Source organism: Phalacrocorax aristotelis, chromosome 12 (genome assembly GCF_949628215.1).
Source record: "Phalacrocorax aristotelis chromosome 12, bGulAri2.1, whole genome shotgun sequence".
Taxonomy (NCBI): domain Eukaryota; kingdom Metazoa; phylum Chordata; class Aves; order Suliformes; family Phalacrocoracidae; genus Phalacrocorax; species Phalacrocorax aristotelis.
This window is the reverse complement of record NC_134287.1, coordinates 2,973,759-2,999,370: the sequence shown is the minus strand read 5'-3', so window position 1 is coordinate 2,999,370 and position 25,612 is coordinate 2,973,759. Positions and strand designations below refer to the sequence as shown.

The window sequence follows — 25,612 nt, the reverse complement described above, 5'->3', positions numbered from 1 at the left end:
CAGACTCTTCTGCTGGTGAACTTACCCAACTCCTTCACCTGCAGGCATTAAAAAAAATCTGACTTTGTACAGTGCTCCTCTTGCTTCTGCATGACTACTCCCAAGACAGCACCAGATAGCAACTACCATAGCAGATTATCACCCTCCTGCAACCAGAAAGGTGATCACGTGCTCCTTTCTGACTGATCACGCGTTCCAGAAAAAGCCAGAGCAGAGCATGAGAGAGCAAAGTGGAATCAGAAGTACAGGGAAAACACAGCTGCATTTGGTTGCTAATTTTGACATTTACTACCAAATAGCAGGGAACTGCCTTCACTTATGCTGGGGATCCTGAGTGAAAGTACAGCAGAAACATGGGGCCCGGTCTCTTGCGGGAGTCAAGAGTTTGCATTTTGCTGTTTTTTCCAGATTGAGTATTGGGTCTCAAAAGCACTCTTGCTATCTTGTAAATGACAACAGGGAAAAAGCTGATAGTGTTGAGGGGGGAGTTTTGTATTTTTTTTTGTTTGGTTGGTTTTTTGTTGTGGTTTTGTTTGTTGGTTTGATTTTTTTGTGTGTTTTTTGTTTGTTTGTTTTTTAAATCTGCAGCAAATGCTAGTACTGCTTTAACTTCTTTGTTTATCTTCAGTCTTTAAAGGAATCAAATTAACAACCCAGTAACCAGCCTTCTTTCCACTGAGCAAAGGTTTGAGATCCTGGCTGCATTTCTGCACTTTTCTCAAATTTACTAAGTTTTGCTCAGTTAGGAACAACCGTGCTTAGTTCTCAGTAAATGCAAAGATTTTTATTTTTCTATGAGATAGTGAGTGACAAAGCCCTTATATGTAGTTCATACTGTTACTTTTACCTCAATGTTTCAGCCAGGTGCCTCCTGCTATAGGACATAGGTCCATGACTAGCAGTAGTGAAGACAGAGGCCAGTATCTGAAGATTTTTCCCAAGTGAATACAGAAGGAACCTGAGACACCGCAAATGATACAAAAATCACATTACATCACCTTTAAAGTAACTACCAAAGTAAGGTCAAATATAGGAGTAAGAAGCACAAATACCATTTACTTTTAACATAACTTGTTCTCCCAACTTCCTTTGAAACTGAAAATCCCACCTTATACTTTGCCTGTGAAGTGTACGGAGAAAGGCGGCTGTTGAGGAGCAGAGAAATTAATTTTCTTCCCCTTAGAATTCATCTTTCTGAAAAGTGAATCAAACTCATTCAAAGATAGGCTGGAGGGAAAAAGGGGGAGAGGGAGAGTGGAAAAGAACATTTGGAACTGTAGCTTCGCATCTCATTGAGAGGAACAATTTATCAGAGCTGTGGAGCTGTCAGTCCTTGACATGATAAGGAATAACACCAAATGAGTAATGTTTCCTCCAAACCCAGCTCCTTTAATTACAAGCCGCTTCCTTGCAGAAGAGAGACAGAAGATGCAGAAACACCAATTTCATGCACTTGTGCCTGAATAATGTCTCCGTGCTGCCTTTTCCAGATGGCAACCTTTTCACTGGAGGAACTAATGATGTGGGCATATTTAGGGAAAAACCAATAACGGAGTCTTTAACCTTCAACAGCAAAAAGCATGTTGTACAAAATGTTCCTTGGGATACATTTACAAATATCAATTACATTGCTCACTGAGGTGTAATCAGCTGTAATAATCAAAATTAATTTTAAAAAATAATTAAACAGACCCCAGGGCAAATAGTCGATGCTCTGGTAGTATGACATCACAGTCTACATGAGTACCTGGGAAGAACTTGCTCACTCTGTAAGCAGCAAAGTGATTTTAAGGAATGAGAAGCATGCTGTGCCATGTTGAGAAAAAACCTGCAGCTCGGTAGGGTACTATCAGACATATTACTTGTGTATCATAGCCTTCCTGATCAACGCACCTGGAAATGAAGCAGTCATCACTGGGGATAAAGCTGCAACCTGCTACAGCTTGAGCTAGAAGGTTAAGACCCCCTAAACTGGTGCTGTAACAGACTCAGTGTCTCCTCAGCAGGAGAAAAAAAGAACGTAACACGTTCAGCACTGCAGTAACACAGGACACCTTCTCACTCTCTACAGCTACATGAAAGGAGGTCGTACCGTGGTGGGTGTTGGTCTCTTCTCCCAGGTAACAAGTGACAGGACGAGGGGAAATGGCCTCAAGCTGTGCTGTGGAAGTTTAGGTTGGATATTAGGAAAACTTTCTTCACTGAAAGGGTTATCAAGCACTGGAACAGGCTGCCCAGGGAGGTGGTAGAGTCACCACCCTAGAGGTATTTAGAAGCCATGTAGATGTGGTGCTTAGGGACATGGTTTAGGAGGCATGGTGGTGTTGAGTTGACAGTTGGACTTGATCTCAGAAGTCTTTTCTAACCTTAAAGATTCTGTGACTCTAAGCTCTCTACAAAGCTCTGAATGCTCTGCCAATGCACTGCTACCCTACCCTATAGCTGGTTACTGTAGCCCTAACACACAAACAAGTAACATCTGACTGGTGCTTTTTATTTGTATTCTTGACAAATGCCCAGCAAAAACATGGAAATGGCCCTCTCTGAGCAAAGGAGGAACTTATGCATGGAAAAGATAGTCCAGTGGCACTGCTGGCGGTAGGAATGCTGCATACCCTCCAGACCCATCCCTGGTTTCTATAAACACTTGCCTCCTTATTTCTTGAGACTAAACTAAAATTCGGACCTTTAATACTTCATATTGAACAGAAAATGAAAGGACAGTACTATGGCAATACCTTATCCTTTCTACTAATTCAGTGTCCAAAGGACAAGTTTTACATAAGTGATGTAACTCAAAAGCAGCAGCAAAGCCAACATCTCCTCACCTTGCTCTGATACAAGCAGAGCCCTGTGAGAACAACCACACACACGTTGCTTAGGTTTTTCCTTTAAAGTGCAATAATTAGGCCTCAGGTGAAAAGTAGCAGTTGGGCTTGATGATCTTAAAGGTCTTTTCCAACGTAAACAATTCTGTGATTCCATGTTAAGGCTGCCAACTCAAGTTCTTCAGATCAATGATTATTTCTTAGTGATTATTTCTAGCAGTCTAGAAAAGGAACCTTAACTGAAATAGGTGTCTAATTTACAATGGAACATGACAACAGACATACTCAGAAGACTCTGAAGTCCAGGCAAACTCTCCGGAGCCATATCAAAGGCCAAGCCAGTGACAGAGCCAGAAAAGACAAAAAGCAGAAGTTACCTCAGATTTGCATGTTATTTCTTTTGTGTTTCGGCCAGGCATCAACCTAATAGCTGAAGAGAGGCTTTCGCTCCAGGAATTGTGCTTGCTCTGTGACAGGCCTGGCCCTCCTTTGTTCTGGAGAATCTTCTTCTCAGATGCTGTGGGCCAGAACAGAAAAAAAGCTCATAAGACTTGAAGTTGAGCCTGAGGGAAGTTAGAGGGTTTGTATCCACATATACAAGACAACAACACGGCAGTGCCTCACTCCAGCTGGCATGTCCTTCTATGGATAAAAGGACCACTGAATTAACACGTACTTCAAGTCTTTTTTTAAAAGCCTCAAAAGGTCTGCCATAGACCAGTGTCATTATAAAGATATGAACTTTGAATTCCTGCAGCAGCACTACACACATTGGGATCCCGTTCTTCACCCGAATATCCTCCTCTTTTTAAATTCTCCAATGGGATGCAGTCTAAGGAGATTTCTCTTTCTTGCAGTACAGCACAAGCCCTACAACACCACCAGATGATTACAGAAGGGCTGGGGCGTGACATAGAAAGCAATCACAATCCTGGGTGAGAGAAACTGAGAATCTGATTTGTCTAGCAGGTGATGTGCAGAGGAAGGGTATAACCAAGGAATCAGCCACTTCCCATTAAGTGCTACATTTACTGCAATGTTGTTGCTTACTACAATTAGTGTTCCATAGAAGAACAGAGACCTATCAAGTGTTGCCAAGCTTTTGTCATAATTTCTTCCCATAAAGGCGTGATCTCCGTTATCTTCATGTCCCTTTCTTTGTCATTTCCTTTTACAGAAAGATCCATCTTGTAAGTGTCCTCCAGAGCCTGCCGCCTCTGAGAAATGAGCTGCTTCCAGATGATTTCTACTGTTCTCAGAATCTCCTGATGGACTAGGAAACAAAAGAAACTACAAATGAAGAACCATTTTTTTTTGTGTGTAACAAGTCAAACAGCAAATAAACCAAAAGCATCTCATTTGCAACAGCACTGGTCCAGTCAGTGGAGTTCCTCCCTTTCGCCTACAGGCTCCATAGGTTCTAAGTCAGACTAATTAGTCTAATAGGGAAAACACCAGGACATTTCTTTTACTATATTTCAACTCCCTGAAAGAAACAAGTAGGAGTGACAGATGATTCTAACTAGTTTCTGCCTTGGAAAACCATCTCATTGGAATTTTTATGATCATCTTATATGTAGAGTGCTAAAGCATCCTGTTACCAAACATTGGTAGAGACAGTGGGGGAAGGTAACCAAGTCATGAAACAATTTGACACAGCAACAGGACGTTGTACAAAGAAGTGCTGAGCTGTTTTGCTGTATTTCCCTGCAAATAAGATTTATTAGGTTGCATCATATCTAAGCCAATATATATTTAAAAAAAAAAAAAAAGAGCATCACACTGCTGTAGGGTTCAGCTGACAGCTCCCACCCTGAATCCTGCCCAAAATTTTTTCTAGTGTTTCTCTTAATGATCAAAACGCTTCTTCCTGTGTACAACAGACAGACACAAGTTCTGTATAGGCCTTGAAAAAAGAAAATAGTATATATCTGGGCCCTGATACTGTCCACCACATGGGGGCATGGGGAAGAGACCTCCAAACTGATATCCATTGTTCCTGAGTATGCAGGGTGTGAATTTTAAACAAAAATAGATAATGCGAACAGAAGTAATTTTTAGCACAACCTTCTTTTCTCTTTGCTGTACCTGCAGTGTCTATACACTGAAGAGACAATTAAGTAGCACTTGCAAGAGCTGCTCTGATAACTATTTAGGCCAGGCACTTTCCTGCTCTGTAAGCCAAAGGCAACAAGTGCCATAAATTACCATCATCTGGAGTAGGCAGGTTGCCCTTTTCCTCTTCACTGGGTGCAAGGAAAATTTGGTGATATGAAGCCAACTTTGGTTTTGCATCCATCCCAAAACCTTCTGGATAGCTGTGACCAGAAAAAAAAAAAAAAAAAAATAGAGGAAAGAAAAAGAGGGCAGATGAGGAAACCAGAATTAGAACAAACTGAGGAGAGCGGAAATGGTAAAGGTATTTCTACACATCCACTCCTACTTGATTCATTTAGTAGACTGAAATTCCCACGCTCAGGGGTTTACACCAATCACATGATACTGAAGAACTTAAAGGAAGTGGGAACTAAATCACTGCCAGTCTGGTTTTCAAAGTCAAGGAACACTCATCAAGATCCTATGGAACACTCTGTTGTACATGCCTTATCCCTGCCCTTAGTGCACTTTTATCTACCATTCATCTCAATTATCTGGAACACAGGGCTGCATTCAGTTTATAAAGCACTTAGCACAAAAAAGCTAAAGACTTTAGCACCATGAAGTTAGTGTCATGTGAATGTGTTTAACTAAGAACATCACTATGGCCAAGAGTTAGAGCTGCTTTGGGGGCTGTGCAGGGTGTGTGTCAGATAATTGACCCATCAGTAGGTAAATGACACCAGGAATTTCTGCACAACAGTAATACTTAAAATAAATGCAATAGGCTTCACAACGGTATCCAGACAATGTACACTTGGTACAGAAGTGCTGTCATTAAGATATATATTATATATAGCCACTAGTAACATAGTACATTCTTTCAATTGTAAACAGGCGCTACTACACGGGAGAGTCAATTCTCTTGGGTATGCAAAGCTGCCATTTTTATTTCTGATTTTCTTTTAAATACCACAATTCTGTTCCCTGGATCTGCTATGTTTGGATTTTGTCTAACACCAACCCTTCTGTAATATTTTTTTTTTCATGTTTATGCTCTTGCTACATACAAACAATCCTTACCCCATCTCAAGAGTTTGGGCCTGGAAATTATTATCTGACCGGAATAAGAACAATCAAGAAAAGACCTCAGGAAGTGCAGCTCATGTGCTTCTGACGTGATACTGTATTAATGGATTCAATTCAGATCATCTAAGCAGCACAGAAGGTTCTCATTGAAACAAACATCATTAGTGTGACTAAAGCACTAGCCAATATTTACTTCTTTTGACAAACAAAGTTGTCCAAAATAACCCCGCAGCTTACATTAACAAGGGTCCCTCTGACACATCACCTGTAAGAACAGCAAAGTGGGTATGGATGTTCTAGCCGTATCCAAGTCAACGGCAAAACTCCCAAATTCAGTGTGACCAGGACTTTGCACCTCAGATCCAAATAACAATAACCATAACAGAAAGATCCACAATATCCATGCACAGTTTTATGTATATTTTAAAGGTACCCACACAAGAATAGCTGCTGATCAGAAAAAACATATCTCTAAATTAATCCATGCAGGTGTCTCAAAGAATGGCCACGTGCATGCTCGTGGAGTGATGGTAGCCCACATCCCAGGGAGATTTCTAGATTCTCATTTTAATGATGGGCTTGTGAGCCAGCTCCACTGAAATCAGTTCAAACTTGTTAACTGCAGTTACTACTCCGAAGTAAGCAAGCTGCTGGAAACGCTGGATGAGTAAAACAGATGCACACAGATTTTTTGGTTAATAACGAGTAGCAATTAAACCTATGTGCAAATTTAAGGGTTCTGCTTAGACAACCAGGCAAGCTTGTCTGGGTGTCTCTGAAATGAAACACCCTTTCAAAATAAAAAAAAAGAAAAGGAATTAAGCATTACATTATTACCATCCACCATTACACCCATAAACACACAAACACACATACTAGCCTGCCTCTGAGGTGGTAGGAAATTTTCTGCTCATTAGTGTTTCAAGGAGAAAATAGCCTTCTGATTGAAGAACAGTTTCTCTCTTCCACTTTCTTGCTAAAAGATAATCCGTTCCCTCCAGAATACTAAGCATATTAGTAACCTCCTCCTCCTCCAAACTAAATGATAAAAAATTACACCAAAACATTTCTGTTGCTTTTCATTCTTTTTTTAAGGGCATGAGGAAATCAACTATCTTTCCCTAAGTGGCTTTACTCTGCCACTTCATCAGACTCCAAATCAGAGAGGAAGGTTTGCCCTATGTACAGCAGAATGGTGCTTTAAACCCCCAGAGCACTAAGCCCAATGGGTCAAATGCTTGCTTGGTCTAGCTGAATGAAGCTCAATCTCAGTTTCTAGTGATTCCCCAAAATGGATATTGCTTAAGTTTCGTGAAATCTCCCCCTCTGCACCCACTCCCATAGATAACTGCACAGAGACGTAAACAAACATTATGCTGAGAGGCATTTGTACCTGCCCGAATTCAGCTGGCAAAGGCAGTACATTAGGCAGACGATGAAATTATTATTTGAGTTGTAAGTTGCAAAAATAATGTCCCACTGCTCCTGCAGGACATTGAGTGTGTTGAGGAGATTAAACTGTTCGGGCAGCGATAGTTGTGGTCTGGATAGGCAGTATAGGATAGCTCTGTTTAAACAGCTGTATAGGGCACTGAGGAAAACTTCCTTTTGAGAAACGGAGCTTTCCAAGACCTGTGAAAACACAAAAGAGAACAGTACTCGGCTTGCTCAAAGAACTGTCTCCCCGAGGATCCACTCCTCTCACTTAATTTAAGCTGTTGCAAACTCACGTCAGCAAAACTCCCCTGAACTACCTGTTAGATACAAATTCAGTTTTCCTGTATTTCTGCTGAAGTCCCCAGAATTGTGAAGGAGATTAATTTATTCATGTTCAGCAACATGTACGTAGCCAACAGACAGTGGCACAAAAGAGCTAACTATCCCTTCTATATGCTGCACCATCTAGTGCAGCTCTTGTCATTTAGAGCCATTATGTGCTCATGCAAGAGGAATAATCACACTCACCAAATGGATTACACCCATCTTCTTGAGAACTGCGGTATCACAACCTCAGTGTGAAGCAGAGCACATTACAACATGTTGATAACAGCTGGAAAAAGATTTCATGTGACTCACCCCCATGATCTGTCTGGCAGTGAAGATCAGGATTTGCTTGGGGTCAGCAGCAAACATTTTGCTGTTCAGCTTCTCAACCAGCTTCTGAACACAATAAGTAATATTCATCATGGATACAGGTGCAGTTGATTCTGGGGTGCCATAAGGATCACTGGTCCCTGTTGAGAATACAAGAGCATTGATTATTTCAAAACAAGCTGAAATGCAAAAAGAATTGTTGTGAGGTGTGAGGTTAACAGAGATGAGAAGGAACAATCTCATGACATAATGCCTCAGAGTTGGGATATGTCTAAGAAAACTCCAGATCTAGTAGAAATACCTTACTCAGACTGAAAATAATGGCTCCGTCTTAAGGACGGAACCAATCTCACTAAAATACTGTCATGAAGGACTGGTCTAACTAATGACTCAGAAAGGAGAGCAGCAACACTAAGTTATCAGGGTTGCTTCCAGAAGTGCTCAAGTATAAACCTAGGTTTCTTTCTAAATACTCCCTTTTTAATGATCAGAACCTGTTCTCAAAGAGAGAGAAAAAAGTGAAGAGGCTTTCTAGAAAAACGGTAGAACTACAGTGATTTATGCAAACTGGCGTAGCAGGAACGAATGGACAGTCCGGCTCAGCAGGCTGGGCTGTCCTTCTAGCTACTGTTTCCAAACCTTTCTAGCAATTAAAGCTACATGCTAAATAGCGGCTGGCAAATGATCTGATACGCCACTCACCTCTTGGTCTTGTTTTACCCTCGCCTTGGCTGGTAACATGGAAGACATCCATAGCAGACAGTAAAACTTTTGTCTGAAAATATCTCTTCTGCTCACTGCTGGCATCCTCTGGAGAAGCCTATATGGTGACCATATACATATTAGTACATCAGGAAAACAGGCAGGAAATCAGACTGAAATTCACTTTCAGCCTTTATTCAAAGGCCTTTGTTTTCATTGGATCTTCGGCAGATTATGCCTGCCAAGTAGTCAGATTCCATAAAAGTTTTGCTCAAAGAAGCAAGTAGAAATTCCAAAAGACTATCAGTACTATCTGAGATAATTCAAGATGCCCAACATTTCCCTTAAACACCTAGGCACTGTGTTAGGAAGAGGAGGGGAAAAACAGCACACACAGAGAGCAAGGACAACTACTCCACCTCACTTGCACACTTTAGCCCTTGGTGTGGGCATATGGAACAGCTGCTGCAGGCTGAGAAGTTATCTGTGACAGCTAATCCACAGTAACACATAAATGCAGAGGTCTGGTGTACTCCTGTGTGCAAAGGCAACAAGGCACCTCTCATACAGAATTCAGCAAGAGTGCAGATGTGGACAGTCACTGGGCAGCAGCTGAGATGGCAGAATCTCATACCTGAGCTGGGAAAAGAGGAAATCTTACATAGGTTTACACTCTCTAGCTGACAGCACTGTCGCCCTCTGACACTGAAGACAAACAAGGTTTTGCAGAGGGCCAGAACCTGTGTTTACAGGTGGTTCCCAAGAGATCTTGCCTTCAGGGAACTTTAGCTCCATTTAGCAGGCTCAGGATTCAGATAATCAGAATAGCCATCCTCTATTTCAAATTGTACCAAGCTTTGAGATGTTATTGTATAAGCCTTTAGGGAACTGCTGTTCCACAAGATGATTTAACTCATGACAGTTGCAGTCAAGCTTATACTCATTACTGTTTGTATTACTAAGCTAAGTCTGCATCAGAACTCATATCTGGGACACCTGGACTATAGACAATTTGGAGCTGAAGGCCAAATTTTCTGTTTTCCCTCTCTTCAGACTACTTCGACACTTTCTAGTGCTTGTTGAAAACCATAATACAGACTCAGCTGTTACAGCTTGTATTAATCTGTCCTAAAAGTGAAGACAGTTGGTTTTGGTTTATTCGAGCACTGAAAAGAAATTGTCTCAAAAAATCAGTACACAGGAACGCTCCATATGAAGTATTCTGTTCTCAAAAAATTCAGGGGCTGCTCTAATGACAAACAGGTATTACTACAGAAAACAGAAATTTTTTCATGCCTTACTTCAATGTTAAATGGTTGCCCGAAAAATGCCCTTGTTCTTGTCTAGGGGCAGCATTTTCTTAGTTCACATGCATGCAGTGCAGGCAGAAAAGGCCTTTTTTCCTTACTGAAAAGGTAGGAATTCCTTTCCACTAAGTAGGCTGTCCAGATCTGCCAGGAAGTAGTGTATGCTCTCTAAGAGCTGTGATCCCAGCCTTATTCTAGACCCTTAGAAATGCTGACTGAGTACACCTCTTCATCACTGTTAGCACTTTTTTCACTAGGCCACTAGCAGGATAGGTCCTGTCCTTCCACCCCCAGTCCAAGGTAGAGAAGCAAAGCCCGATGACTACAAGCGAGACCTCAAGAAGCAGCTCAAGTGGATGCCCTTGTCTGTTTGCTGGGATGTTGAGAAGACTGTCCATCAGGAGGACTCGCACAAAATCCCACACTTGTTTCTTGGCAGGGTGTGGTAGGAGCGGGACAGAGGAGGGATCAGCACAGCCTTTCCCTTCAGCGATGGCTGGACCATCAGGAGACAAAAGGTCTTCAGAGCCTCCCTGTGGAAGCAGACAGCAATGCATTTTAACTCAATCTCCCCAGTAAAATGATTTTTCCTCCTAACAACCCATTTCTGATCTGAAGGGCTTGTGCTGGCTCAAATGCACGTACCTTGGGTGGTCCAGAATGGAAAGCAATCATACCCAAAGTTTTCAAGAAGTCAGGACAGTGCCACACGGGGTCCTGAGTATAACTGTGATAGATCAAGCACAGAAACTGGATAACATTCCCTGGATAGGCAATCTCCCAGGAGGCTTCTGCATCTGCAATAGGCTGAACAAACATGCATCTAGTCAAGGCAGCGTTCCTCTCACTCATATAATCTCATCTTTGCTCCTTTCTAGGTATTCCTAAACAGCTAAGCAAACATGACATGGCCACAGAGAAGTCATGCAAAGCACAAGCAGCTAACTCACAGCTTGTAGACTGAAGACACACCCAATCAGAAAGGAATCGACTTTTTGTCATCAAGAACGAACAAAATGGGTAATACTGTGGGTCAGATCAATCTGTGTCCAGAAGTTCTTAAACATGAGCCCATCACATCGTCGGCTATGTAACGTAACCAAGCCAACAGCAGTGCTGACACTCTGAAGTCCAAGCTCACTATTGCCCTGTGAGGGCAAGAAGGCAGCTAGGGGTTACAGGTAAGGATTGCCGCTGACATCTGACACTCTCAGGCAGTTTATTCTGCCCTTCACACTGCACTGCCCTTGCAACAAAAGGCTTACCTTGTCCACAGTAACTCTAACCATTTCCAGCAGTAAAGCAGCTGCCTCTGCACACAACCCAATTTTGAGGACATTCTCTGACAGATGGTGCTGCAAGATCCACTGCAACATAGAGTCAAGATCTTTCTACAATAGGAGGAGATAAATTTCAAGAAGAGATGGGAATTATTGATGGTACACCAAGAACAATGCCTGCTCTCTCTACATCAGAAAAAAACCAAAATGTCCTCACCTCCAGCAGTTCCTCCCTCTCCTATCAAATGCATTTCCCCAGGATAGCACTAATGGATTGTCCTCTTCTGAAAGATATCTTTGGCACTGTCAGGGCAAAAATGCCTTATGGCTTCTCAGGACACTGGGGGAAAGTACCCAAATCCACTAATTCCGAGATCTTAATGAGTCTTGAAAATGTAAGGACAGGGAAGCTAATCTGAATTGCCTTCTAAAGTACAGTAGGTAAATGGCATTTAACGCCTGTGTGAACAAGTTTGTTGCAAACACAAATTTCCTTAAATCAAAGTTAACTTAATTTTTAAAGTATGAATGACCACTTTTAGCTGTACAAAAACCAAATAGGGTTACCTTGCCTGAGAATCCTCTCACAGAAAAAGCCACAAAATGCCAAAGTAATAAAGCAATAGCAGCTTCATGCTGTCCACTATTTTTTTGGTACCTTGGCTGCTTCGGGTGGTTCAGGCTGTGGAGTTGCCAGAAAGAGCCCTGCCACGAGCAAGTAGATCTCAGGGATGTGGACGTGATCGGTGAGACATCTTTGCAACACGGAAAACCCAAAAATCAAGAAGGAGCCATTTTCAGGCACTGGAGGATGAGTTTTTAAATTATCTTTAAAAGAAAAGAAAAGGAAAACGTTCTGAGGAAGTGTCTAAAAATGAATGCCATATTGGGGGAAGGGTTACTGACCTAAATTTATCCTCATTTGTCTGTGTCCCAGGCCAGTCAGTACTCTGCTAGGCTGCAATATCAACAGTTCACAAACCTTCCTCAGACTAACAGATAACAAAAGTGACAGTGGGAAAAACTGTTACAGAAGATTCTCCCTGAATTACTCTTCTTCCTTTCTCTTCCCTTTCTCAGAACCACAGGTCTAGTTATCAAAAAGCAAGCTGAACAAGTCTTAAAGAAACTGAAGGTTTCAGGGTACAAGCTGTCATCTGAACACCCCACAGGCTTATCAACTAGCCTGATTTTATGCAAATCAAAAAGGCCTGTCACCCTGCAACTGCTAATCGGAAATGCCAACTATTGTGCAAGGGAGAAGCAATTCTTTCCACTCTTCAGCACAGAAAAGCTGAGGTACTGGCACAAGCTTGCCCTAGAAAGTAATATAAATTCTTGGTCTACTGAGATCAGTGGGAATTCTCCTATCACCTACTTCAGTGATCTCCTGTCACTGAGCTGGATCAAGGGATTGTTTTGGGAGCATTAAACCAACACATACCCATTAGAATACTCAACCCTGCGGAGCTGTTTTCCAGCCAGCGCCCAGCCACTATCCCCTCCTTGAATTTTTTCAGCAGCACACGATTGTGGAGGAAGCACAGAAGTAGTTTGGTTCCTAGCACAACTGTACTAGAGTGCAGGTAGCTCTGTGTGAACAGCAGAAACCAGTCTGGCCCCAGTGCCAAAAATGTATCCTCTTGTTCCCTAGGACAAACAGGAAAATAAAAGAACATGAAAGGAGACATGGTGAAAGACAGAAAATATTTTAAATAAAATCTCCTTTAAGTGATTTAGAAGCTCAAGTTTCTCTAGAAAAAAAAATCTCATTAAAGGTTTACCACAAGATAGAATTACAAAGATTCAACAACAGACTCATCCACACAGTTCAAGCCACTTAATTCCCACTAAATCCAATATTGCTGTCAGACAAAAAAGTTTGTTAACCTGAAGCTCCTTCTGAGAGTGTATATCAATAACCGAGGTAAACTACATCACAGACTAGATCTTATGAAATTCACAATTCCAGTTTAAATTTTGAAGTCCAAGATTCAGGGGAGTTGGACTAGATGACCTCTAAAGTTCCCTTCCAACCCAACCCATTCTATGATTCTATAGTAACTGCATGTTTATGGTTACGACAGAGGGGTGCAAGTAATCCCACATTAGATTGAACTGACTTTCAAAGACAGCTGGGATTTCTTCAACCCTTGCAATGCAGAAGAAACAGCAATATCCAAGTTCCTCCTTTGACACTACTTCTGCAAACATTAAGCTTTTCTTTCAGAATGGAGATCAGATGTGTGAATGCCAGATAAATCACTGACAAAAAGGTCTCTGTCTGAATCCAGTCTGCTCTTACTTACTATTTCGTTGAGACTCATATATTACCAGTGTGTTTAGTTCTAGTCAAACACCAGTAAAGAGAAAATCTAGAAGACAGAGACACTTGTCCACACCTTCCTTATTTGTTTCTACTTACTCAGAGGACAGATGAAATTTGTCTGAGCACATTACATCTAACAGCATCTTCAGTAACTGGTTTCGAAGCCAGATTGTCTTTCCAGATGTTTGGCTTAAGGCTACAAATATCAGAAAGTAATAAAGAGTAATGAAGAGACAAAACACATGTTCTGTTGCTTTGATGAACAATCTTGTTTGCACCAGATTAGCCCAATGGAAGTACTTATATCAGGGTTTTTTTTTTCAGAATAAAAAGATGCAGAGGACAGATTTTAGACACAAGAATTCCTGCTAACATCAGAAATGACCAGTGTTTACATTGTCAAAGTCCTCTCTTCAGAGTTACTTAAAACTCATCCAGACTACATGTTGAATAATAATCCACAGGAAGCAATCTCAGGTAAACTAGAGAGGGAAATGTAAACAGGAAATCTGACATGTATTGCCTAGCTGTGATGTCTGTATATATAAACTGGTTATCCGTGTCTCCTTAATATAATATATTGTTTAGAGTCTCAAGTGAAAGGTCACAACAAAAAAGCCAGCTGACTGGAAGTTCCCACACACAAAGTTGGCATAAATACACAGATACTTTAGAAGGTGCAGAGCTCCACATTATTATTTGCTACAACTGTAAGTGTAGCAAAGCGTTCACAGAAAATCCAGGATGCCAGGTGAAATTTTATTCCTGCTCCGGTTTGGGGGCGATTTCAACTTAGTGGCCTTCATCTCTGTGTATATCTGTGAAACCCAACATTATGTAGGCTCTGGACAATGAAACCAAAGTACTGCTGGCTTATCAGCAGAGAGGGGACAAAAGGGGAACTCCCTTAACAGGAGGAGGGTCTTGCTGTAGGTCAGGCCTTCCTGGATATATCAACAGTGACTGTCATGTCACTATTTTTCGCACCATGCCTTTGCAGCAATACAAGTTTTCTCCACAATTTCAGGTCACCTCAGTGCAGTCTGTCCCTTTCCACATTAAGTCATTTGAATTATGTCTCTTCCTGTCACTGGAGGCAGAAGCACCATGTTGCATTTAGGGTTCATCATGCCCAGGGAAAGGAGGGAAGTACTTTATTTATCAGAACACATACTCCAAAGCTACTCACCTTCATTGGGCATCTCAGCTGCACCATCCAGGCAAATCTGATTTTCATCCACAGAAGAAGGTTTCAAAGTGTAAACAAGGAACAATCCAATCCTTCCAGAGAAAGATGGAACCAGTTTTGGTCAGCAGACAGACATTCATTTAATTAATGATTTGCATGTAATCTCAAAGTAACAACTGTTAATAACAACCATCAGAACTTCTAACAGCTGCAGAAGTAGGGTTGGAATAGGAATACAAAAGTTCATAAATAAGGAAGCAAATAAAAAGGACATTTATCTACAGATGCAAGTAGTGTCTATTCTATTATGGAAACATTTTTCTCTTTACCTCTTGATTTTAAAGATCTTTCACCATTCACCATTACTTCACTACTGAATTAAGCACTCTGTTCATACCAAGGCTTCTGAATTCCCTGTGGCATTCAGATATCACTAGTATCACCATTTGGTTTCCAAGCACATAGAGAGCAAAGAAACCTCAGCAGCTGCTCAGGGAGGAGGACTGGCAATCTCTTTTCACTCATAGTTTGCTTTAGCACATTACCTGGTTCTAAGGATAGATAAATCAATGTGACATATGCACTGAAAGTTCATAACCTCCTCCTGCCCACAAGAAAGGCATTTCTTAAGGGACAGAACACCACTTGTTCTCCAGGAACGGTCCACACAGCAATTTCCATTACATGTGTCAAAAGTTTGGGACCGGCAGAAACCACAGCGCCCTTCAGTGCTGCTGAGAGCCTGCTATAGTCTCTGCTCTCCTGGAGCTGGAAGGAGAGGGATAGGGACTGTCTTTATCCACTCACTCAGCACTTTGTCAGCCTGGCAACCAATCAAGTTACCATAGAATAACAAATAATGGTATTTAAAAAAAAATGCTCCTTCACACTCCTTACTATATGGCAAATTTGATATAGTAAAACCACTGCTCACACCTGTATGAAAAAAGAATAGGCTAACACATACAAGCCCAGGGTAGGAACACACATACGGGTAATTCCACAAAACAGATGGCAAGCAGTAAATTCACGTATTAGCTTACTCCACAGTAACTACCTGAGGCACATGTACTCTTCAACAGAGCTAAGGCCTGACTGCCCAGACCACAGCTTCCACATACAACTCTGTTTCTAATTTTTATTTGGACAAATAGCTTTAAACAACAGAGCTGTTGTCTGTGCAGTACATTTCCCTGGAGGTAGGTGGCTGCAGACAGCACTGTGTGGACCTTCCTCAGTTCATAGGCTACAGGCTGATGCAACTAGGCTGAGAATACAAAATGGAGCAGTGTTTACACTCTGTGGAAAGCAAACAAGGATATATATTCTTTGCTTCATGAAATCCTGACTACCCTATGTTAACTGACTGAAATGCAAGAACAAAAAGGGTAGCTACTGGGATATAAGCCAAGCCCACAGGATTAGGTATGTAATTCACTAGGGCCAAGTTGTTGCTTTTTAAAGTATTGCTTTAGGGGCAGGCTTTAATGAAACCAGATATTAAGTACAGACTTTGAGTAGTCCTAGTCATACCAGCAGAACTGTTTGTGCTGTCATTGTTAAGGGTCATCATCCAACCCATCATCACATAAATACAAAAGTTGGACTGGACTCTGTTTTGAAAGCATGAAAAAGCTTTTTATCAGCGGGGATCCTGCACTTGCCAAAGATCTGGGGGCTCCTACCAAAGATAAGGGGAGTTCTACTGTAGAGCTCTCTCCAACGCTGTCAGGAGTATAGCTCATCTGCAAACTGAGACAAATCTGTACACTTGAAGGTTACCTGAGAACATCTCTTGTGTTAAAGTATCCTTGCAACAGATGGGAGAGAATAGTGCAGGCCACGGTGATCCTGGAGTTACTGATTTCAGGGTCATTGAAAAGGAAAACGAGCTTGGGCACCATTTGCACCTGGTAGGCAACTACAGCATTCTGACATCCATCTCTGTAAAACACAGGGACTATTAAAAGGTTTTACTGGAAGGAACCAAATTTGCTGGGTTTCAGCTAAAAGGATTCTCAGGTTGCACTGATACTTTGCACCATTGGCTTCTAATGTTGCTTTGGCAACATTTCAAACACTGTCAGACAAATTGAATATGTGTCAGTGATGGAGATCTGAAGACTTCTTTGTGTGTTTGCTACTCTTCCCATCTGCCCTCTCCTGCAGAAAATGCTGCATTTCAACAAGTTCAAAGAAACAACATTATTGAATTTTCAAGCAGTGAGTTGGTGGAAATAAATGCTATTCTTGTAAAGCTCAGCAAGGGACACCAGGCAGCTCTGCACAGAGCTTTCTGGTACCAAAAAGAAGGAATCCAGCACCCTGCTCTACTCAGCCCCTCTGCCATGCTATGTCTGTTCAGATACATTTAACTGTAGTGCAGCTGAGTACAGCTGAGAAGTACACTGATATAAGAAAGTCTTCCTGGGTTGTGTTTTGATTTTAAACACAACTTCACTTATAAATTTTTTTATTATTTCATACCTTATTCAAACATTTAGATTTCCCCTCCCCAGCAGACATTTAAACTTCCATTGTACAGCAGTGGTTCCATGTGAACCAGGTCACCAGACAGCTTTTCCCAGTCTGGCCCCACAGTCATCTCAGGGGCTGATCAAAACACTAACTCCAGCCTTGAAAGAGCAATACAGGAAGGATTCACTCCCAGAGTCAAATGATTCCAACTAGAACTGGACCCTTCATATCCACCTCACAGTTCCACCTTAAGGTTACAGATGAGCTTGTCCCACATGTTACGGATTCAAACACTAGCTTGTGTACCTGGAGGACTTCAAGATTTCCACAAGATGTGAAAAAAGAGCAAGGTCAAGATTTTCTGGTGCCTTCAACCAAAGCTGAAAGACAAAGGAAAGCGGAGGTTTTACTGCTCTGCTGAGCTGAGGGGACAGTAACCTGTGGCAGAGAAACAGTTACAAGTAGTTCAGGGAGAACAACATCATAAGCGCTCAGTCATTTCTGCCATGGCAGCCTGCAGGCACTGGGAAATCCCTGCCAGTGTGAGGAGTTGCTCCTGAGCAAGCCCTCAGGATCTGCAGGAACACTCCAGAAACTGCAGTGGTATGCCATGGTGACAGAGGACCTGCCAGTGCAGGACCACCTCCCCTGGTGAACCACAGTGTGGAACATCACCACACCCCACCCCACCCCAAATATTGGATCCAGGAGGTGATATGAACAAACCTCATATTATAAAGCTATCTTTAACACAAAATAACATTAGCAGTTTTACCTCAAAATTGCAGAGAACATACTGGAATGCACTATAATTTTTGATGACTGAAGACTCAAAGCCAAGCTCAGCTGTGCCCACTAGGGAGAATATTAACTGTAAAATCCTGTTGTTTAACAGCTGGGTCTTCTTCTTCAAAAGATAGGTCAGCAACTGAAAAAAAAAAGATTAAATAACAGTATAAATCTGTATTTATAAACTAATATATAATTTTTAAATTCAATACAAATGCACAGTTTACTTGGCTGTTGTAGTCATGCATGCATACATCTTACACAAGCATCAGGAAGAAAGTGAATATTTCAGTCCAGGCATAAAATTTTGTGCAGTAAGTGAAAGGGTAAGTTTTTGAAGGAGTTTGACAACTCGGTGGCATCAAACAGGAGCAAAATACATGCCATATTATGCTGAATGGAATTTACAAAAAGCAACATACAAATATGATTGTAAATAACCACAGTAAGTTTTCTACACTATTCTTCGTGGATGTATTCCCAGCCGCTTGCAAATGGTGTTAGTTTTTTTTTAAAAAAATTAATTCAAACAAAAGACATTTGTGTGAAACGTTGCCAGTTTCTCAACTGAGTCTATCTTTGAATATTCAATGAGTTCCTGACACAGTGAGAAAAACGTTCAGAAAGTCACTACATTTTGAATAAGTTGGGAGCAATAGACATTAATTTGAAAATATGTATCAAGACACATTTTTATTAGTTGGCTGATTAAAAAAAAAAGGGTTCAGACATCCAAACAAAGAGCAAACCCACTCCATTGCAACATGATGATCATTCACTTGGAAAGAACACTATTTAGCATAAAGTCAAAAGGAACAGCCTGTGCACAATCTGAAGGCTGACATTCACCTACAAGAAAGGATTGGGCAAGCTATATCTAAATACAACAAATGTATTTATACGGATCAGGATCAATTTATGAATAATTCATAAATTGGGAAAATGGGAAGTATATAATTAATCATTCATGAAACCCCAATCTTAAGTGTCTCATTTGGAAACATCTCTGTTGAGGAATCTTCTCTGTTCCATAAGACTCTGCTTAGCCTACGCAGCATAAAGTAAATGATACTGAACTGAAACATCACACTTGAGCCTTAACTCATCCAATATTGCATATATAGTGATTAAAATTTGCCCTGGTTTTCCAAAGCCCTGAGACAACCAAACTCTTCAGTCTGCATAGCTTTCAGGTTTGAAAGATTTAGGACAGACCTAATCAATATAGTTTGAAATCCAGGCAGCACTTATTTATATCAGCACAATTTCTAATACACAGTTAAGACTGAGTCATAGGAATTCATTGTCAGCCCTAAACTGGGCACTCTGTAAAGAGGAATCTTATGCCGGATGAGCCAAGGGCAGGAAGCGGACCTGCCTGAGAAGTGGTCTCTTATGGGAGGAGTTGTGTTGGTAAAAGGCGAAGGGTGGTCACTCAAAACTGCTGCCTTGACTTGACTAACTATAGTAATCTTAATATGGGCAGCATAATACCTTCCATTATTAGGTCAGGTCTGAGCAACAGGCATCTGTCATCATGTTCACATCAGCAGATATACTGTTACAGAGGTTCCCAGAGATTGTAAGCCCAGGATTTAGGGCACTATCCTATACCCCCTCTCAAAGATCTCATAAATTACTAAGTTCCGACCATAGGGACCGATAGCCAGGATATGCTTGGTTCATTGCCATTGATAGGTTTTGGGACAAGACTATAGCCAGAATGAATGAGCAAAAGAGTATCTACCTGGTATCCACCCATGTGCCTCATCAGTTTTTCACTCATTGGGCTACTATTCAGGATGGAGTTCAGGACTTTGACAGCTGCATACATGGTGTGGTCATCACGGGCCATAGCAATGAGACCCAGGAGAATGGCAGGGCCTCCGATGAAGTTCAGGCTAGTAGCTGCTGGACAGGACTGGAACACTCTTACCCCTAGGAAATTGCAGAGTTACTCTACCAGGAAGTTACATGGACTAAATCTGTTATTGGACAGAGAAAGGCCCAACTCTTAAAAAATATGAAACATTAAGGCATAGTGCATTTACCATATTGGCCCACAGCAACTGACCCAATTGTCCGCAAGGAACCCGAGAGGTGTCCAGCAATATTCTTAGCCAGGAATATTGGAGTTGCACTGTCCCGAGAGTTAATCCCAATCTAAAACAGATAAGAGAGTCATCTTAAGAAAAAACATGGTAGTATTACAGAGATAAAAAGTAACAAGGAGACGCTCTAATCCTTTAGATTATTTTCTTACTGTCAGACTATGAAAACCTTTTTTTTTTTTTTTTTCCTTCAAAGTTGATTGTTAAGACAAACTTTCACCCACCTAAAATATCACACAACCCCATTACTTCGACATGTTAGTAGGCCTGGCATTGGCAAGAATGCTAGAATAGCATGTGAAAGATCATTGTGAAGGCATTAAGAAATCACAGACTGAAACAAATTATCATTAGACCTGAAAACTGTGGCTTCTGTTGCTGTTTCAAGAAAGGCTTTTAACATATTGTTCACACTGTCCAATCTAATCCTCTCCACAGATGAAAACAAAACCATAGGTAGAATGGAGTTAAGGATTGGGAAGAGAAGCTGGAAAAGAAAAGTCCCTGAAGATAGACAATTAAGGCAAAGTCAAACACTTTGCTGTAGGAAACCAATCGGAAAAAAGACAAAAATGTGTTTAAGACAAATAAGGGAAATTTGTGACCTCTTTAGCAATCAGCCGACCATCTACTTCATTGTAGGAGCTCTTTATATCTTGGACCGTAGTGAGACAGGAGCACATGGCATTGATTCCAAAAGAAATCTTCTCTTCTGCCACCAGAGGTGTAGGACTAAGATCACTGTACTGGTCCTCACCTGAAACAAGAGAGACTATAAACCTCTGAAGGAACTTTGCATGCTTAACATGCGAGGAGAAAGGCAGATGAAAAATAACTGGAGGAAACCAAAGTTTAGGCGGGAATCTGACTTTGACTTAGCTATAATCAGAAAAAAGCCCTCACCCTTTGCAACACAGTCCATGGCAGCTTGCCCGCATAAGCGCCAGTAGGAGACATGCTTGGCTTGTCTCCTCTGGGTACTGCTTTGTGTAAATCCTGCATCCTCTCTCCCAGTATCTCATGAAGCTCAGAGAAGTGCAGAATAAACCTTTCTCTGTCCACACAAAACAAGCAAGCTTTCTGAGCAGAGAAAACATTTCAGATGCCTTTCATGGTACTGTGAGCTTTCTCAAGGGTACTAGGAGCAAGGATTCATGTGGAAGAAAAAGGACAGAGGCAAAACTTCAGAGCTGCCAACTCACAACATATGAGAAGCTCGTAAAAACTACCAGGTTCAGCAGTTTAATGATTGTATGAAATTTTCACATGCTTTTCATTAAAGAGTTTTCTATTCCTGCTTGCACTTGGAAAAACTATGTGTACCTTTCTTTTTAAAAAGAATCTTGCCTTTTTGACAATTTTATAGACTGGGAAAAGAGTTGATTTATGGAGCTGTTTACTAATGCTGGTGACACAGCCCTTATAGGCAAAAAGAGTTAGCACGTATTCCACGTGAAGATTAACCGGAAGAAATATCCCAAGATTGTGTCACCTATTTCCCTTCCAGTAGGAAATGGATTTACGGATAAGCCGCCACACAGCTGCTGCTGATTAGCGAGAAGCAAAGAGATACTGATGAGATGGGATGCAACACTGCTGAAACAATTCAACTGCTGTTTCCTTAAAACAAATTTTAAGAAATAAACTATAATATTCTCGGGGTTTGTGCTGAAGCTTTAAGTCTAAATTTCCATTAGAAAAATTTATTTGGGTTTTTTTATGGAATAGGGAGATGTTAGGTACCACCTCCCCACCCCCCAACCGAAAAACCCAAACCAAACCACCACTAACAGAAAACCCAAACCAAAAACAAAGAAAGAGGCAGGGGGGTGGAGGTGGAGGGGAAGAGATCATTTCACAGTGACAAGATCACATCTTGTACAGTGCCCTGTGATTTCCCTGCATCAGGGCATCACCGGTGTCAGATGGCCATTCTGACTTCTACTGGTAATATTCTTATTTTAGGGTTGTATTTTGATACAATTTCTCTTTCAACAACCCCTTCCCATGCTTGACGTGGAGATTTTTTTGGCCTAGACAGACAGCTTTCTGAAGGAGTACTTCCAGCCAGTCTTTTTTCACTTTGCTTTAGGCTGAAGCATCACCAGATGGGATTATTCTGCTCTTTTCAAATGGGAGATGAACATGCCATTTCATCCCGAGATCTAGTACAGAGGTGAACGCACTACTTGTTGAACAAACTGTAATCAATAACTGAAATGTTTTTTCTGCTTGTTTAATAATTGAAGCTAACAGTATACTTTAGTTAAAAAGCCTCTTCATTAAATGGAATGTAACTTATTCCTCTACCCCTCTTCTCCCCTACGCTCTCTCCAACTCTGCAGGCATTTGCAATTAAAAATTATGTTTCTTTTTCTGCCATGTTTTTCTGTAGCACCATAAATGCAGAATGTCTCAGTTACAAAGCTGCTGCTTTAATGCTTGTCCAACAGAAATTGCAGCCTTACACCTCAAGGGCATATTATCCCTCTTTACTCTCCAGCTCTGTCTACAGCTTGATTCCTGCCCTTCTTTTTCTGCCCAATTTACAGTGAGTTACAAGATCTTCATGGTATCTTACTAGTCTTGTACACCACTCAGGAATACAGAGTTTCGCACTTTTAGAAAGAGCTCTAGGCACAGCTGGAATACTAAGCAGATTATGAGAATAAGAGGACCATTGCCCTGCCAAACAAATAGTGATGGATATGAGAATTATCACATACCTTGAAGCTGTACTGCTTGGAAATTGCTACAGTACTGTGGGCCAAGCTTATTAATCACCTCCATGGTTTCCACAGAGATGGCTTCTTCAAACAAGTATGTAGGGCCAAGGCGCCAGGTCAAAGAGGACTTCTGTTTCCAAATTTGAGGAGTAGCTATGTACCCATAGACATCAATAAAGGAAGAGGGTTCCATGGAAATACAGCTACCTGGTAAGGGCTGGAGATACTGCATCTGCAACCGAGGAAGAATTCACTGAGGGGACTTGCCAATTCTTTCTTCAATGAAGTCCCAGTCAGTCGTGCAACACAATTATCAGCTACTGTTTAGAAACTGGACTTTCAGAAGTATCACAAGCATAAACATTTTGGAATGTTCAAGCCTACTTTTTATTCAAAAAAGCAGTCAAAATCATTTCAAGTGTTAGGAAAAAATCCTCCATCTTGAGCCCAGATTTATTTTTCCTGTTCATACCTTCATTACTTAGACTGTGACTTCCAACACAGAAAGTCAAGTTGCAGATCACACCTTGTACTGGGCACCTAGATAATAAACAGTTTTTGAAAACTGTAGAGTGTCCAAGTGCACCAGTCAGCTTCAGTGAAAGCAACATCGTTTAGTAAATTGGACCATTTATTTTTTATATTGTCAAAATAAGGATTCAGCTTCCTAAATTGAGTCCATTATTTTATTTAAACATGGACAGCTCTAGTAGGAAGTAGTTGGAAATTTTTGGATAGAAACTGTATTGCACTTCAGGGCTTCGCCCCACCTTTAACAATTTGCTGTTAGGATGAGAGACTCCTAGCATTTACTGATCTCTGACTACTGAGATGCAGAAGACAGAGCTGGTCAATATTAGAAGGCAGGACTTGATACAACACCGTAACCCACCCCCACAACCCAAAAATAGCTTTTGGTATTTAACAACTATTGTGCAATTCCTGTTTCTTACACAATCTTTTTTTCACTGTACACATCAAGATGAAGGCTTCCCTCATGTCAGAGACCCCAGCACTGGGACCATCATTTATTTACTAAAGGCTTGTTTTATTTATTATGAGCTGTTTCACTGTATGTTAAACACTTTTGCTGTGAATTCTTTAATCAATTGCAATGCTTAGGCCTAGTTTTATTGATGACTTTCAGTCTCATTTGAAGGAAGGCAAATTAAATTAAATTTTCATTCTTGAAATGGATATAGGTCCCAAAAGGCATTTAGAAGACAGATCATTTTTCTCAAGTATGGGAAAGAGAATATTTGGAATTAAACAGGTTGCTTTTACAAGGGAAGTATAAAAAACACACAAGTGAGATTTACATGTGTTGAAATTGATTAGAAATAGGAACAAGAAAGAAGAGACCAAGGTTACAAGTTTCAATTAATAAAAGGAGTCTAAAAACAAAAAAGCACCACACCAACCAGAGCTGCAATAGAAATAGGCTGCATTTTCAACATTGCCAGCCTGGAGGCATTCAAAATCCAAAAATGAAATCTCAGAAATAATTTGAGATTAGCTTCAAAAGTAGGAGCATAATGATAATATAAACCACGGGCTCTTCTCATTTATCCTGTAGATTATGAGCCCTTCAGGTGCATTTGGATTGCTTTCTTGTGGTATCTCATGCAACCTGAAACCAACTCCTATGTAACAAGATCACAAGAAATGGCACGTTAGGGGAAATACTAGCTACACCAACATTTGCAATGAACTCATGAGTTTAGATCGTTGAAGTTTACAAGTTTCTCCTAACTGAAACATTTCTTTCATTTCTATTAACTGAAAAAAGAAGTATTATTTTAATTCAAGAGCTATCTCACACATTGAGCAACTAACTCAGAGGGACATCTACCTGTTCCTGAATGCTTAGAATGGCAGTGGGAAAAAGTCCACTGACTCAGCTGATTGTTCAACGGGTGTAACAGGAAGAGGACAGCTTAAAACAAGCCCACGAAAGATGCCTGAGGAAATTCCATCCATCTTGGGATAATTGCAAAGAGCTAGCCAGTCACAAAAGCTTATTTCTCTGCAACCTTTCCCTTTTTCCAGGCCTTTCTTTAAAAATGGAGGCTCCCTACATAACTCATCACCTTTGCAGGTTTTAGCCTAAATCCAAAGGACCTTTAGTTTAGGCTTCTCTGGTCACACCTTAATGTGATGTACTTTCATAGCTGACAACTTCTGAGAATCTTGGGTGTAAACTGAGAGATCCTCAAACACACTAGCCAATTCAGAAGAATTTGGCCTGAGTACAACTGAATTTCATCAACATAACCCTGAGGTACCTCCAAAGAAGCTAACCTGAACTCTCAGATGAGTGCACCCAGTCAAAATTGCCCTCATTATCTGCATTCTGAGGGGGGAGGGGGGAAGTAGTTCAAAGCATCAGTATAAACTGATAACATACTTTTGAAAAACGGCACAAATACCCCTGGGTTTATATGGATTTCTGACTCCACTCACGCATGGTACAGAGTGGCACATGTCAGGTATGCGAATCACCATGCTTTGAGTGTCTCAGGTTATGACTGAAAAGTCATGGTATGTGCATGGGGAGATGAACATGAAAAGCAAGGAAAGGAAAATGTCAGGC

At 41.0% G+C, this 25,612-nt stretch overlaps 1 protein-coding gene across 1 annotated transcript in view; it reads right to left on the bottom strand.

Annotated features, from left to right (window-relative positions):
* The window catches only part of WDFY4 (WDFY family member 4), a 144,522-nt gene that overhangs the window by 76,693 nt on the left and 42,217 nt on the right, over positions 1 to 25,612 (bottom strand). The window contains exons 20-39 of the mRNA XM_075107505.1: positions 23,020 to 23,251; positions 20,899 to 21,050; positions 20,234 to 20,345; positions 19,930 to 20,120; positions 18,169 to 18,321; positions 17,700 to 17,773; positions 16,698 to 16,859; positions 14,916 to 15,007; positions 13,823 to 13,922; positions 12,842 to 13,047; positions 12,056 to 12,225; positions 11,383 to 11,508; positions 10,763 to 10,924; positions 10,453 to 10,650; positions 8,811 to 8,928; positions 8,091 to 8,248; positions 7,408 to 7,646; positions 5,037 to 5,146; positions 3,910 to 4,101; positions 3,206 to 3,345 (exon numbers count right to left, since the gene is read on the bottom strand). Coding sequence (XP_074963606.1) covers positions 3,206 to 3,345; positions 3,910 to 4,101; positions 5,037 to 5,146; positions 7,408 to 7,646; positions 8,091 to 8,248; positions 8,811 to 8,928; positions 10,453 to 10,650; positions 10,763 to 10,924; positions 11,383 to 11,508; positions 12,056 to 12,225; positions 12,842 to 13,047; positions 13,823 to 13,922; positions 14,916 to 15,007; positions 16,698 to 16,859; positions 17,700 to 17,773; positions 18,169 to 18,321; positions 19,930 to 20,120; positions 20,234 to 20,345; positions 20,899 to 21,050; positions 23,020 to 23,251 — 3,087 coding nt within the window. The remainder of the gene's footprint in view (positions 1 to 3,205; positions 3,346 to 3,909; positions 4,102 to 5,036; positions 5,147 to 7,407; positions 7,647 to 8,090; positions 8,249 to 8,810; positions 8,929 to 10,452; positions 10,651 to 10,762; positions 10,925 to 11,382; positions 11,509 to 12,055; positions 12,226 to 12,841; positions 13,048 to 13,822; positions 13,923 to 14,915; positions 15,008 to 16,697; positions 16,860 to 17,699; positions 17,774 to 18,168; positions 18,322 to 19,929; positions 20,121 to 20,233; positions 20,346 to 20,898; positions 21,051 to 23,019; positions 23,252 to 25,612) is intronic.